Raw genomic sequence first — 13,944 nt, forward strand, 5'->3', positions numbered from 1 at the left:
CTTGAGTGTTAAGGGGTCTAAAAACATAAATTATTAATACTTTTAAATTTTTTTTCTCAAAAAAAAAAAAAAAAAAAAAAACCTTTTTAACCTTATGAAATTTTATTTAGAAAAAATTACTTAATTTACAACTTACGATACTAACAAACCAGAGGAATATACTAAATGGTTAACAATATGTAATAGTTATTTGATCCACAAGTAACAAAGCAGTACAACAATGAAGAATCATTTGAGAAACTATTATTCTAATTGATATCTAAATAAAAATAACAAAATACTATAAAATAAGAAAAATAACAATTAATTGAAGAAAAAAATTTACTTAAAAAAAAAAAAAACCTATGCATATTAAACACATATTTTGAAGTGATGAATTGTTGGAACTTAGTAGACAAAACTTAAAGTTCTTAGACAATATTTATTACATATACCAAATAAGTATTTTATTCTGGAGAATATTTCATGTATTTTTTTGCTTAAGTAATGATTTTGAGTGGGACTTTTATAAAATTTGTATAATTTATTTGTAATCTTTTTTTTTTTTTAATTGTATTGGTGAATCCATACTTTTTTTTTGAGAAACAAATACACACAAAAGATAAAAGAAAATGGGTGAATCTAGACTAATCTATATATTTCTATATATATATATATATATATATATATATAACCAAAGCTTTGCTCTCTCCACAATTTTCCACATCAGCATTTTTTATTGATATTTTTTGAATAAAAAAATAATTAATAAACTATTAATTATCTAATAGTGGGCCGTAGCTTCAATTTGATATATATTAGATATATTAAAAAACCTGTCTTTTGTTTCTCAAAAAAAAAAAAAAAAAAAAAAAAAAAAAAAAAAAAACCTATCTTTCTTCCCCAAAAGCAAACCCAATAAAACTCCTAAAACAAACCTAATTAAAAAACCTCTCTTTCTTCCCCAAAAGCAAACCCATTAAAACTCCTCAAAAAAACCTATTTTGCTAGCAAACTAAAGAATCAATGAAGAAACAACAAATCAAGCAAAAGATTGTTATCTATCCTCTTTCAAACGTTGACCCAAGCATGACCATGGGTGTTCCTCTCTCAAACGCAGACCCAAGCTCGACCATGGGTGCCAACGTTTTCAATCTCCGACCCGGCCGCCATATCAGATCATTCTCTCTGGGTATTTCTCAATTAATCTATGACTAATCTCTTTTCCTACTGTCTTCAATTAGGTTTTTTTGTCAATTTAGGGATTTCAATTCCTAACCCTTTTTTCCTCTCAATTCTCTTTTTGTTGAAGTCAAGGAAACACTAATAGAAAATCAAATTCTACAGGTTTTGTAAGAAAATATTGTGGATATGAATGGGTTTCGTAGTGGAGATAGTATTGAAGAGCCTCCCAACCCTCAAAATCTGACAACAATCCTACAGGTTTTGCTTTACCTTCAAGTTCTGATTTATTTGCTATTTAGGTTTTTTTACCATATCCGATTTACCTTAGCTTAATCATCTGTTTGGTTGGATAATTAGTTGGCTACCTAAAATGCCAGCCTTCTGCCTCTTCATTATAGAGAAATAGGGAATTAAAAATGTGTTGATGAAATTTTTATTTCTTGCTTTATAATTAATTCTTAATTTGGTTTGTATTCTAGAGTTGATTGTATTTTGTAGTTTATAATTTTGAATTTGGTTGGAAATTTTTATTATTATTTATGAATTTGAAATTTAAAGCAGTTGAGTATGAGGATATTTGTAAACCTGTAGTTTGGCTTTGTGTGTGGTTCTAATATATATCAAATTTCAGGAAGGGGTTACTCAATATGTGGTTTGACCTATAAAACTTCAATGCTACTATATCCTCCTCCTCTCAGGTTCTCACATTTTTTTATTTTGTATTTTAATTCCTTTTTCTATTTGGTTGGAGATTTGTACTTTTCTTTATTTTTTATTATTATTATTAGTAGCCTTGGTTCGAGTTTCTTAATTCCTATAAGATATTCTTTGAAATACAAAGTGTTTTGCCTGAATTATTATGTAAGCATCCAAATAAGAAGTTGTATAACTTACTGGAAACTCAGATTTAGTTTGTTATTTTCTATTTGATTATTGAATTCCCTGTGGGTTTTTTGTTTGGGGTAGGGTTGGAGTAGATTGTGTGTATCTGTGGGAGTCTTTTTTATATCATTATTGGTTTATTAAGTTTAATCTAAACTGTATATGAAATACTGTGGCTCGATTTGGATTTTGAAGTTTATTTTATAACAGAAGTATTTGCCATATAAAATATTAGCAGTAAATAGTGTTAGGGTATGAAAATATCAGAACACAAGTACCGTTTTACATATAATATACCTAGCTGGCTCTAGTAATTTAGTCTTTGCACATTCGTGATATCATTATAACTACAGCGTGTAGCTCTGGACAGGTGCTTCCAATAATTGGGTTATTGGATTTAATTTTGTGAATTCTTATCTAGGTTCACGTATGGCTGCCAATGTCTAAATTCTTATTGTAATTTATGCACAATTGGGTGTTGGTTACTTGAGATTTTAAGTTTATTTTAGGTTTCTAATTGTGATGGAAATGCCCTATTTTAAACATATTGTCTTTCATTTCTATTTGCTGGGAAATCTAACTAAATATCTAGCACAAACTTTGTGATATTGATGGCTGACAGACCGCTATTATTCTACTGTTATAAGTATGAATATTTGATCTAAATTCAATGTGTTTCAAATCTTGTTATAGTTGCATGAGCCCTTTGTTGCATGCCATAAATGATCTACGAAAATCTTAGAATAAAATGAGAGGTAGCTAAACTAACTTCTAGCTAGCACTTCAAGCCTGTTAGGTTCTAAAGTTTAGGATTTTATGTATTTAGAACTCTAATTTGTATTGTTGACAAACCATGATCAAAACAATGTGTTTAGAAGTGTTTAAAGCTAGCTCAAAGTTGTATGTCAATGTAAAGTAGGAATCGAGTTTAAAGCAGGAAGTACTGTGGCTTTCGGCCTGGCTCGATCGATCGAAGCTTAGGCTCGACCGATCGAAGCTCAGGCAGATCGCTTTTCTGCAGAATTTTCCAACTCAGCCCTATTTGTTTTAAAACGTTTTTAGGGTTTCTTATTTGTCCTAAGTATAAAAGGCAAACCCTAGCCACGTTTTAGTGTTGCTTATATTGCGGTTTGTGTAAATCTCTTGTGAGATCTAGAGGAGCTTTCCTTTACACAAACTTAGGGTTTTCAAGGAGGAGAAATTTTCTACACCTTGATGATCAATTCAGTTGCTGCCATTAAAGCTTAAAGAATACATAAGCGGGGGTGCTTGTAGCTGATGGGAATCCAAGAAAGAAGGAGTTCGTGGATTCGGAGCTTGCACGTGGTCGTGTCAGTAAGTTCTACTGGTTGGTAGCATTAGGAAGTCAAGCGGGGGTACTTGTAAGTCATTTTGTACGAACTTTGATTCTTTCAAGATAGTGGATTCAAGTTTACCTTGAGGATAACTAGGTCAAATCCTCCCTAGGTTTTTACCGGTTTGGTTTCCTAGGTGATCATATCATTGTCTTATTTATTTTCCGTTGCTATGCATGATATGATTGTTTGATTGTGATAACCTAGACTTGGAATTTGGACTAAGTAACAACTTGGCTAATTAACTAGGTTAAATCAATTGTTTTAAGGGGTCTAAAAACTATCAAAGCCTTCAAGAGATAATGGATCCTCTGTAAATAAATTGAATCTATAAATATTGAAGCTGTAATGTCATGTGTTTTGTGCATTGTCCATACCCTCCTTGCTTAAGAAGTTTCCAACAATTACATGTGATAGAAGGGTCCATTGATGGGCCTAAAATTAACAATCTCAATTCTCCAGCTCATCTTTTCAGTTTCAACGTCGACCATTACATTTTATGCATGAATGGCCTTTTTGTGATGGTATGAAAGTGTTTAATAAGGTCAATTTAATTGGCTCTACCAGCCCTGAGATGCAATGCGTTTACATTGGAAGAAAGAAAAGGCCACTGCATTTCAAGCTGAATGCTGAATTGTACAATGTCATATATACATCAGTGTATTCATTATTGTACCACAGATATAAGTTTATATATAGATAATTGTTTTTTTTTTTTAATGAATCCCGTGCATTGCAGGAGAGTATAACTTATTGTCAACAAGTGGAACAAGAGTTTATATTGATTTGGATTCACATTTTTAATGTATTACAATCTTTACAATACTATGTCTAACATCTTTATATAATATAATAGGCTGATGGAAAATAACCAACCAATAGTACAAATGCCAAAGCAATTCAAACCGCAAGTGACAATTCAAGAAGAGATGAACATCAACAGAAGATCCATAAGTGAAATAACAAAAGTTATGTGGGACTCTGGTAATGAGGTAAGAAAAAAGAAAACCTTGAACAATAACATTGTGTCCTTAACATTGCTTTATGTAATATAGACCTGCTTTTACAAAATTTAACTATAAAATTATGAATTGATTGATATCAAATTCAATTTCTAGGAAACTATCTTTACCTGTTAGGGAAAGATTATAAACATTAAGATAGATAATTCTGGTTGGTATTTTATTTGTTGTGAAGTATGTTGTAAAAAGGTAAAATCAAGAGATGAATTTTTATGGTGCGACAATTGCAACAAAAAGGCATGCTTCCCAATCCCAAGGGGTACACAAAATGAAAATGTTTACTTTTTATATTAAAATACACAATAACTAATATGATATTAACATTATATATGTCATTTCTCTTATTAGGTATAGAATTCAAAAGCAATATGCAACTCACACTAACATCTATACTCAAGGAAAACAAAAGGACATATTCAGTGTCTACTACGAAGCAACAAAGGAAGAAAATACAAAAAACACTTTAAAGTTGTCTTTCAATTTATTTTAAATATTGATTAAGTAGTTCTTTAAATTTGTGTTTCATACATTTTATGGATAATTGAGGATGTTAAAGATTTAATTCTTCATTTTATTTTAAACTTATGTTTGATTTCTATTTTTTATTATGTAAATTAATGTTTCATATCAAGATTAATATTTCATATCAATGATAGGAAGCTATAAAACTGGAATCCTAATGTACAAGCAAAGAGGAAGAGAAAAAGAATAGCTTACATCTTTATACACTAGCTTTCCCATGCATCGCACGGGTTAGCGACTAGTTGTAATGAAAATGAAAACTTGCCTTCTATATCGGTCATTAGTGGATTTATTTATTTTTATTTTTTGACAAAGCATGGCTATGGAAATAACGATGCTGCTAGTCAGTCTTTTATAATTTTATTATTAAATAGAATTTCGTTAGTTGATGCCGACTATAGATCTAGATTTATAACGAAAAAAAAAAAAAAAGAAGACTATCTCGATCTAGATGGTCCAAAATAAGCTAAAGTCTTCTACACGTCAAGAAGTCAAGGACACTATCCGAAGATTTTTCCAATGGCCGAAATCTTTGAGCAACTTTCAGCGAGAAGAAAAAAAAAAAAGAAAAAATCTTTGAGCAACTTGCTTCCCAACAAAGAATAGTAATATTCTTTCAAAAAAAAAAAATAGTAATATTTCTATATATTAAAAAATAAAAAATAGAAAGATTTAAAGTTTCCAAGTCAAGTGCTTCTGTTGAGATTTTAATGAAAGAGTATTTGGAGTAATTACACTTTACTACCTTAAACTATATATCAAGTTACACTCTTTACCATGCATGGTTAACACTCTACTTAAATTATAATTAACTTGTGTTACACTTTGCACTCCACCGTCAATTTTGCTTATGTCTTGGATTAAAAACCAAATTAAGTTTAGAATGTAAAGTGTAATCGGGAATATAGTTTAAGGTGATAAAGTATAATTTCTCATTTGTTTTTAAGGAATTGAGAGAAGGGATAATTGTGTCTTTTCACATAATGTCATATTTTTCCATCCAAGTTAATAGTTCAGTTGACGATGTGATGCAAAGTGTAACTTGAGTTATAATTTAAAGTTCTAATTGTGTATTTTGAAAGGTCAGGGTGTAAAGTATAATTTGGGGAATAGTTTATATATAATGGTAAAGTGTAATTTCTCATAGCGTATAGGATACATATATATGGGATGAGACCTACATATGTCGTTAGAAGAAGTATCATGTGATTGTCTCATAAAATACTTTTTTTTTTTCAACCTAAACAACACTCAAGTTTGGTCAACATGACCAAGGGCTAGCTTGTAGCTTAATTAGTACTTTCTTTTCTCTTGTTTCTCATACGATGGAGCATTTCAAAAGCAACTGTAGTATTATCTGTTATGAGTCTATTAGGCACAAAAGCACTTTGTGAGTCAGATATTACATTGGGTAAAATTGGTTTTATCTGGTTAGCTAGAACCTTAGATATAATCCTTGATACAACATTACACAAACTAATAAGGAGATACTCCGTAATATATTCTGGTTGATTTTTTTGGGAATGAGAACAATATGCGTGTGGGGGCCCAAGGACCGAGGAAGGATAAAACCACTGTGACCATCGTTCGTTCATCGGGAGGAAGCACTTTTACCCTGAAGAGGGGGGTCGCCCGTGGAGAGGAGGGGAAGAGACAAAATACCTCCTGGAAATCTGGATGGAGAGAATGGAGTTTAGGGAGAGATTCGAGGTAGATGAAAGAAGTTTCCTATGAAAGCTCATCTATTACCTCCGCATTAAATGATTGGCAATAGTTTTATCAGCTGCATTGATGAGGAAATGACCCCTGAACAGTAGATTCACAACTAAGTAGCTCATTCTACCACCTTCAACAGGAATCTAATGGGACAAGTGTCCTAAGGAGGACTTAGAGGATTGCAAATAGAGGACTAGGATGCAAGAAGCATGGGAGTATATAAAGGAAGAGAACTTCCAGATGAAAGGGGCCGGAAAAAATCAAGAAAAAGATATTAGAACAAGAACAGTAAGAAGAAAGAGAGAGAGAACTATGTGTATCCTTGCATAAAAACATCGTCCTCGGGCAAGCTTGTAAAGAACCATCAATATACTTGTTTTTAACTACTGTTCATTCCTTTCTTGTTTGAATCTTCGGACTTGAGCCCGACTTATTTTATCCACTCTCTAAACAAATTTTTATCAGTTTGGGCCTAGTTAGGTGGTACAGGCTTCACTATTCTAAGTAGATTTGGGCCCCCTAATTTTCGTGTTCTTACAATGTGCATAATTCATTTTTCTTAAGTATCTCCCTGAGTGTAAAACAGATAATATAGTAGCAATACAATATGCCAGAATTTTTGAAAAAAGAAAGGTGACATACCATCAGGCCCTGGTGATTTGGATGGGTGCATCTGGAAAAGAGCAGTCTTCACTTCTTCCTCTGTATGTGTGCAGGTCAAGGATTGGGCCATTCCCTCTGTCGCCACCTGGTCCACTGATTCAATCATATCTTCCACATTCCTTGAATTGGAGGATGTATATAGTTGCTTGTAGTACTCCTCTACTATGTTGGCTATTTTATCCTCATTAGTTTGCCTCACTCCATCCCTATCATACAACCTCACAATGTTGTTCTTCCTTCTTCTTTGGCTCGCCCTTTGGTGGAAGAATTTCGTATTTTTATATCCCGCTGGTAACCATATGGATCTCTATCGTTGTCTCCAAAATACCTCTTCATGGTGTAAGAGTTCATTGATCTCCTTTTTCACCACATGTATCTTCTCAATATTTGGCCCATAGCCGGACTCCATCAATTCTATTAGTTCTCCTTGTTTTTCATCCAGCCAAGTTCTGGTGTTCCCAAAGGTGACTCGGCTCCATGCTATAAGGTTCATTCTACGTTTTTTTTTTTTTTTTTTTTTTTTTTTTTTTAATAAATAGGCAGTACATGGAGCTACCTTGGGGCTGTGTTTGATTCCAAGAATCTCAAATTATTGTCTCACAATCCGTATGGGTTACCCACTTCTCTTCAAACTGCTGGAATTTGTGTCTTCGTTGCTTGGGTTGGGTAGGTGGATCCATGTCCATCAGAATAGGATAATGGTCAGAGTAGGATGTTGGAATGTGTCTCACTTTGGTTCTTGGGAACATCTCTCTCCACTCCGATGTTGCAACTACCCTGTCTAATCTTTCCTCAACAAAAGCTAATCCAACTGGACTGTTCCTCCATGTAAAGCAATAGCCATTGAACCCCAAATCAACTAGCCCACAATGGAGGAGAGTTTGTCGGAATCCCATCATTGCTCCCATCAGTCTAAGGTTGCCACCATTCTTTTCATTAGAGGACAAGATTTCATTGAAGTCACCTAAACATACCTAAGGGAGAGATGCTTGAGCATGTAGATGTCTCATAAGTCTCCATGTTTCGCCTTTAAGTTCTTCCTCCGAGTGCTCATATATCCCTGTTAATCTCCACAGTGAATCATATGTATGAACTCTCACATCAATATGGTTGGGTGAGTAGGTCTATGTGTCTATGGTCACTTCATGTACTTTCCAAAGTAGTGCTAGTCCCCCCCCCCCCTACAGCTATCACATGACATAGCAAGCATAGCAGAGAACCCCAACTCTATTTTAATTGGTTCCATTTTATAGAAAGTCAATTTTGTTTCCATGAGAAACAAAATTGTGGGAGCTTTTTTCCTCACCAATTCATTAAGGGCTTCAACTGCATGGCGGTTCCTAAGCCCTCGATAGTTCCAGCTTATGGTGATCATTGTGATCGGTGGGGCTGAGCATCAGCCTCCATCGTTGGTAAATCAGTTTGTATTGTTTTGTCCCTAAACTTGGTCCACTTACCTTCTTCCTTCCCATGGTCTGTGCTCTCATTCTATCTTTTTTTGCCCACTGTCAATAAGCTAGGCTGTGAGGGTTTGGTTCTTTCTATGGCTGGGGAACGGGTGATTTTTTTCCTCGTGTTTTTTGTTTTTGGGTCTTTAGGTTGGTCACGTGAGGGTGTGTTTAGGGTTTGGGAGTGTGTTTGTGTGGCGCCATAGCTGATTGGGACCGAGAATAACTCAGTTCCTTGATTCTCGGTGATTATTGTGGGCTTTGATTTTGGGGTAATTGATGGTGCCGTATTTGGCATGTCCAGCTATGTTGAATTTCTGATCCATTGTGGGACTTAATTGTTTCGATTTTAGACTTCTATGGACCTGTAACTGCCATATTTATTGTGTGGAGCTGTGATAACGTAACTGGGACGTTATGGGAATGAAGAGATCGTGATTGTTACTCCGCAAATATCAAGTTGGCATTAAACTCATTTTGACCCATCGATTTTTTTGATTTTGGCTTCACGGTTTCATGTGGTGATGGCGTTGCTGTGGTTTGAGGTTGAGCATTTGGGAAGGTTCGGTTTCGACGTGCATGGTTCTATTCCCCGCTTGCTTCCATTGTTCGCCCCCGAGGACCTGCTTTGAGCCACTCACCATACAGTTTCTCTCCATTCACTGTGTCTATCGGTAGCGTACATTCTTTTTGGTTGTGGTCAATGCACCCACAGTTGTAGCACCAACCAACTAATCGTTCATACCTAAAGGCCACTCAAGATGTCTCTCCTTCGGGGCTGATCACTGGACCTCCTCGCTTGAGAGGTTTACTCAATGGGACTTCAACTCATATCCGCAGGAATCTGGATTGGTCCAATTTGAACGCTTTACAATCCACCTCCACCAACTCCCCTATGCTCCTGCCAATATCACTGCTTGCCTCCTCATTAATTAGGTCAAAGGGCAACTCCCACACTTAAATCTAGAAGGGTTGTTTCAGGAATGTCACAGACCTGACTGACATTCCTTTTTCCCATCGTCAAAGAGCCAAAAGATGATTATTAAAGCACCACAGCCCGTTGTTCCAAACTCACATCAATTGCTTGGGGTTTAAGGCGGAAAGGATTTGAGCTGCAAAATTAGTAGCATATCATAACTATCCAAAAAAAAAAAGTTTGGTCAATATGAAGACGATTTTGATTTGATTTTGAATTTTTTTATGAACAGAAATTCTCTACTGTATTTTAAGTGTTTCACTTCATGTTTTACAAACTACAACATTCTATGTGTCTAATTTTTTATAAGATATTATTTGTTTTTTTTTTTTTAAAAGTAGTCAGCTGGCATATTTTTATTCATTTTTATATATGTTCATGTTCAGCTCAGCTGCCATTAAACTTGGGTACATATCAAAATGATGGTGACTTCAAAGATAAAAAAAGTTTGGTACATATTTATCAAAAAAGAAAGTTTGGTAAATATCAAATTGATCGTGACTTTAAAAAAAATTATTAATATATAAAAAAGACCGTGACTTAAAAAATAAAAAGTCACCATCATTTTTATTCTTACCAAACTTTAATAGTGGTTAAGCTGTTCAAAATTTTAAGTACAGAGACGAATAAGAAAAAAAGAAATGACACACATTCCATTTGCATCCATTTTTCCTTCGCGTTTTCAAGCTGGTGGTGGTGGGAGTAGACCAAACTTTTTCCCTATAAAAATCCACATTCCGGCTCTCCATTCTAAGCAGTCATAGACATTTCTTACAATCTCATTAAGAACTATGGGTTGCTTAATAATATGTCTCTCTCAACTCTTTTTCCTCGTGTTTCTCTTGCATTCTCAACCTACTTCTTCATCATCTTTCTCCTCTTCTTCTACACTATCGTGTTCCCAAGAGCAGAGCTCAGCGTTGCTCAAATTTAAGCAACTTCATTCTTATCCAACTTCTTCTTCTTCCAAATATTCTGATGACTGTGATCAAAAGAAAGAGTCTTGGAAGGAGGGCAGAGATTGTTGCTCATGGGATGGGGTTACGTGTGATACAATGGGGAGAGACGTGATTGGCCTTGACCTTAGTTGCAGTGAGCTTCAAGGCACCATTCATTCCAATAGTAGCCTCTTTCTTCTCCCTAACTTGCAACAGCTCAACCTTGCTTTCAACTGCTTCAATTCACCGATTTCATCTGGCTTTGGTCAGTTTGCTAAGTTGGAAAAACTTGATCTTTCTTCTTCTCAGTTTTCTGGTCAAGTCCCACATGAACTATCCAAACTCTCCAAACTGTCCTCACTAGATCTCTCAAACAATAAACAAGTTAGTCTCAATACATCTGTCATGAGGAGGCTTGTTCAAAATCTGACCAAGCTAAGAGAACTCCGTCTTGATGGTGTTCAGATGTCACTTGTTTTGCTTGATTCTTTGATGAATCTGTCCTCTTCTTTGACAGTCCTTAGTCTCAATGGTTGTGGATTGCATGGCAACTTACCATATAACATTTTCCGCCTACCAAACCTAAGGGAGCTCAGTTTAATTTGTAATCCTGAACTCAGAGGGGCTTTCCCAACGACAAATTGGAGCAATCCCTTGATGTTTTTGGATGTCTCTACCACAGGTTTCTCAGGACCATTGCCAAATTTCATTGACAATCTAAAATTCTTAAAGCATTTGGGATTATCTCAGTGCAATTTCAATGGCTTGATACCTGCGTCATTTGGTAACCTTACGCAAATTACTGAATTAGATTTATCAGGTAACAATTTTGTTGGTGAGTTGCCATCATCACTTTCAAACCTCAAGAACCTGTCCTTCTTGAATCTCCGATGCAACAAGTTAAGTGGTAAGATCCCATCATCACTTTCATGTGGGCAACATCCAATCCTTTAAAATACTTTTGAATCTAATGAAATTACAATTTTACAGGATCAATACCCGAGTCCTTTGGAAACCTCACGAAAGTTACTTATTGTTACCTTTCATCTAACAGCTTCATTGGCCACATTCCATCATCACTCTCAAATCTAAAGGATCTCACTTTTCTGGACCTCGGAGGCAACAATTTTGAAGGTACACTTCCAGATTTTTTGACCAAGCTCACAAAACTCACAAATTTAGACTTAAATTCTAACCACCTTATTGGTCAAATTGGTGAATTCCAAAATGCCAAGTCATTGGAGATTCTTTTGTTATATAATAACAGGCTAAATGGCTCTGTTCCAAAGTCAATCTCAAATCTGGTGAAACTTCAGAAGCTTGATATTTCTTCAAATAATCTGAGTGGCACTATAGAATTTGATATGTTCTCAAAGCTCAATGTAATCGATTTTCTAGACCTATCCTATAACAGTCTGTCTTTGAGCATCAACAACAATTTAAAGTATACCTTCCCCAAACTTAAATACTTGAAACTAGCATCTTGCAACATAACTAAATTTCCGTACTTAAGAACCTTGTTCTTAGACACCTTAGACCTATCTAACAATAGGATCAAAGGCCAAGTCCCAAAATGGATGTTTAAAGAGCTAGGGAATTTGAAATCATTAAATCTTTCTCATAACTCTCTGACAAGTATAGAGCAAATTCCAGGAGAGAATTTAGAAAATCTTGATCTTCATGCCAACTTTCTTCAAGGAACTTTTCCTGTTCCACCATCTTCCGTGGTTTTCTTTTCTATCTCAAACAATAAATTGACTGGGGAAATACCTTCTTCAATTTGCAATCTAACCCTCCAAATCCTTGATATCTCCTTTAACAATCTAACTGGTACGATTCCACGATGTTTGGGATACTTGAGTGATTTTCTCTCGGTGATGGATTTGCGAACAAATAGATTCCATGGAACCATCCCTGAAATGTTTGCAAAGTGCAAAAGCTTGAGAACTCTTGTCTTTAATCACAATCAATTGGAAGGGTCATTACCACAATCTTTGGTCAATTGTAAAAAGTTGGAAGTTCTAGACTTTGGAAATAACAAAATAACTGATTCATTCCCCTATTGGTTGGAAGCGCTTCCAAAGCTACAAGTTCTTGTCTTGAGGTGCAATAGATTTTATGGCCAAATTGAAGATTTCAAGGCCAACTCATCTTTTGCTATGTTGCGAATAATTGACCTTTCTCAAAATAATTTTATGGGTCATTTAACTTCCAATTTTTTTGAAGGATTGAAAGCTATAAAAATAGTCAATGAAAGTGAAGTTTCATTGAAATATATTGGGGAAGACTATTACCAAGACTCAGTAATGGTGGTATGGAAAGGGCATGAACGTATGCTAGAGAGAATCTTAACCATCTTCACTACCATTGACCTCTCATGCAACAAGTTCCATGGGCAAATTCCAAAAGTACTTGGAAAACTTCAGTTTCTTCGAGAGCTCAACCTCTCCCACAATAGCCTAACTGGCTATATCCCATCATCGTTGGGAAATTTGTTGCTACTTGAATCCTTAGACCTCTCTTCAAATATGCTCAATGGCTCCATTCCAATGCAATTAACAAGTTTAACATTTTTAGCTGTTTTAAACCTTTCACAAAACAAACTTATAGGACCCATACCTCAAGGCCTACAATTTAATACATTTCAAAACAACTCATACATTGGGAACAAAGGATTGTGTGGATTTCCATTGTCCAAGAAATGTAGGATTGTTGAGCCACCATCATCTGAAGAGGACAACGATTTAAAGTTTACAAGTGGATTTGGTTGGAAGGCTGTGATGATGGGGTATGGATGTGGATTCGTGTACGGGATAGCTATGGGATATCTTGTTTCCAAGTCTAGAAAACCTCAATGGCTTGTAAGCTTGGTTGGGATATCTTGTTTCCAAGTCTAGAAAACTTCAATGGCTTGTAAGCTTGGTTAAAGGAGAATAGTATCTAAAGAAGAGAAGGGAGTAATAATTAAACATCAAGAGAAGGATGAAATTAAAGCAATTAAGGGGTGGTTGATGTGTTTTGAAATAAAATTTCCCTAGAATATTATTGTACTATTGTTTTATATATGCTTGTCTTAGAAGTTGCACAATAATTTGTATGTATAGAAGTTGTTTACTTCTTCAAAGAATAATCGTGCTCATATATGTTGAGCATATATATATATATATATATACCGGAATTCCATGTTTTGTTTGTTTTTTAAGATTGTGTGGCATGTTGGAATTTAGTTCTGGGATGGTCTTGCGTTGGCTTCTAATA

The 13,944-nt window shown here is 34.9% G+C and overlaps 1 protein-coding gene and 1 long non-coding RNA gene across 2 annotated transcripts; both read left to right on the forward strand.

Annotated features, from left to right (window-relative positions):
- Positions 1–1,792: 1,792 nt before the first annotated feature.
- On the forward strand, positions 1,793–5,004 carry LOC126693902 (uncharacterized). The gene is made up of 3 exons (XR_007645565.1): positions 1,793–1,862; positions 4,258–4,393; positions 4,772–5,004. It is a non-coding gene; the product is annotated as an uncharacterized LOC126693902 (long non-coding RNA).
- A 5,535-nt stretch (positions 5,005–10,539) lies between these two features.
- On the forward strand, positions 10,540–13,698 carry LOC126695787 (receptor-like protein 7). The gene is made up of 2 exons (XM_050392602.1): positions 10,540–11,593; positions 11,677–13,698. The coding sequence occupies exons 1-2, from the start codon at positions 10,540–10,542 to the stop codon at positions 13,581–13,583; spliced, it is 2,961 nt and encodes a 986-aa protein (XP_050248559.1). The 3' UTR covers positions 13,584–13,698.
- The last annotated feature ends 246 nt before the right edge of the window (positions 13,699–13,944 follow it).

This window comes from Quercus robur, chromosome 8, assembly GCF_932294415.1.
Source record: "Quercus robur chromosome 8, dhQueRobu3.1, whole genome shotgun sequence".
Lineage (NCBI taxonomy): Eukaryota > Viridiplantae > Streptophyta > Magnoliopsida > Fagales > Fagaceae > Quercus > Quercus robur.

Bases quoted from the DNA above. Each gene is read 5' to 3' on its own strand.
- LOC126695787 (XM_050392602.1), top strand. From the start codon at position 10,540: ATGGGTTGCTTAATAATATGTCTCTCTCAACTCTTTTTCCTCGTGTTT. The intron at 11,594-11,676 runs GTAAGATCCCAT...ACAATTTTACAG, and splicing joins CCGATGCAACAAGTTAAGTG to GATCAATACCCGAGTCCTTT.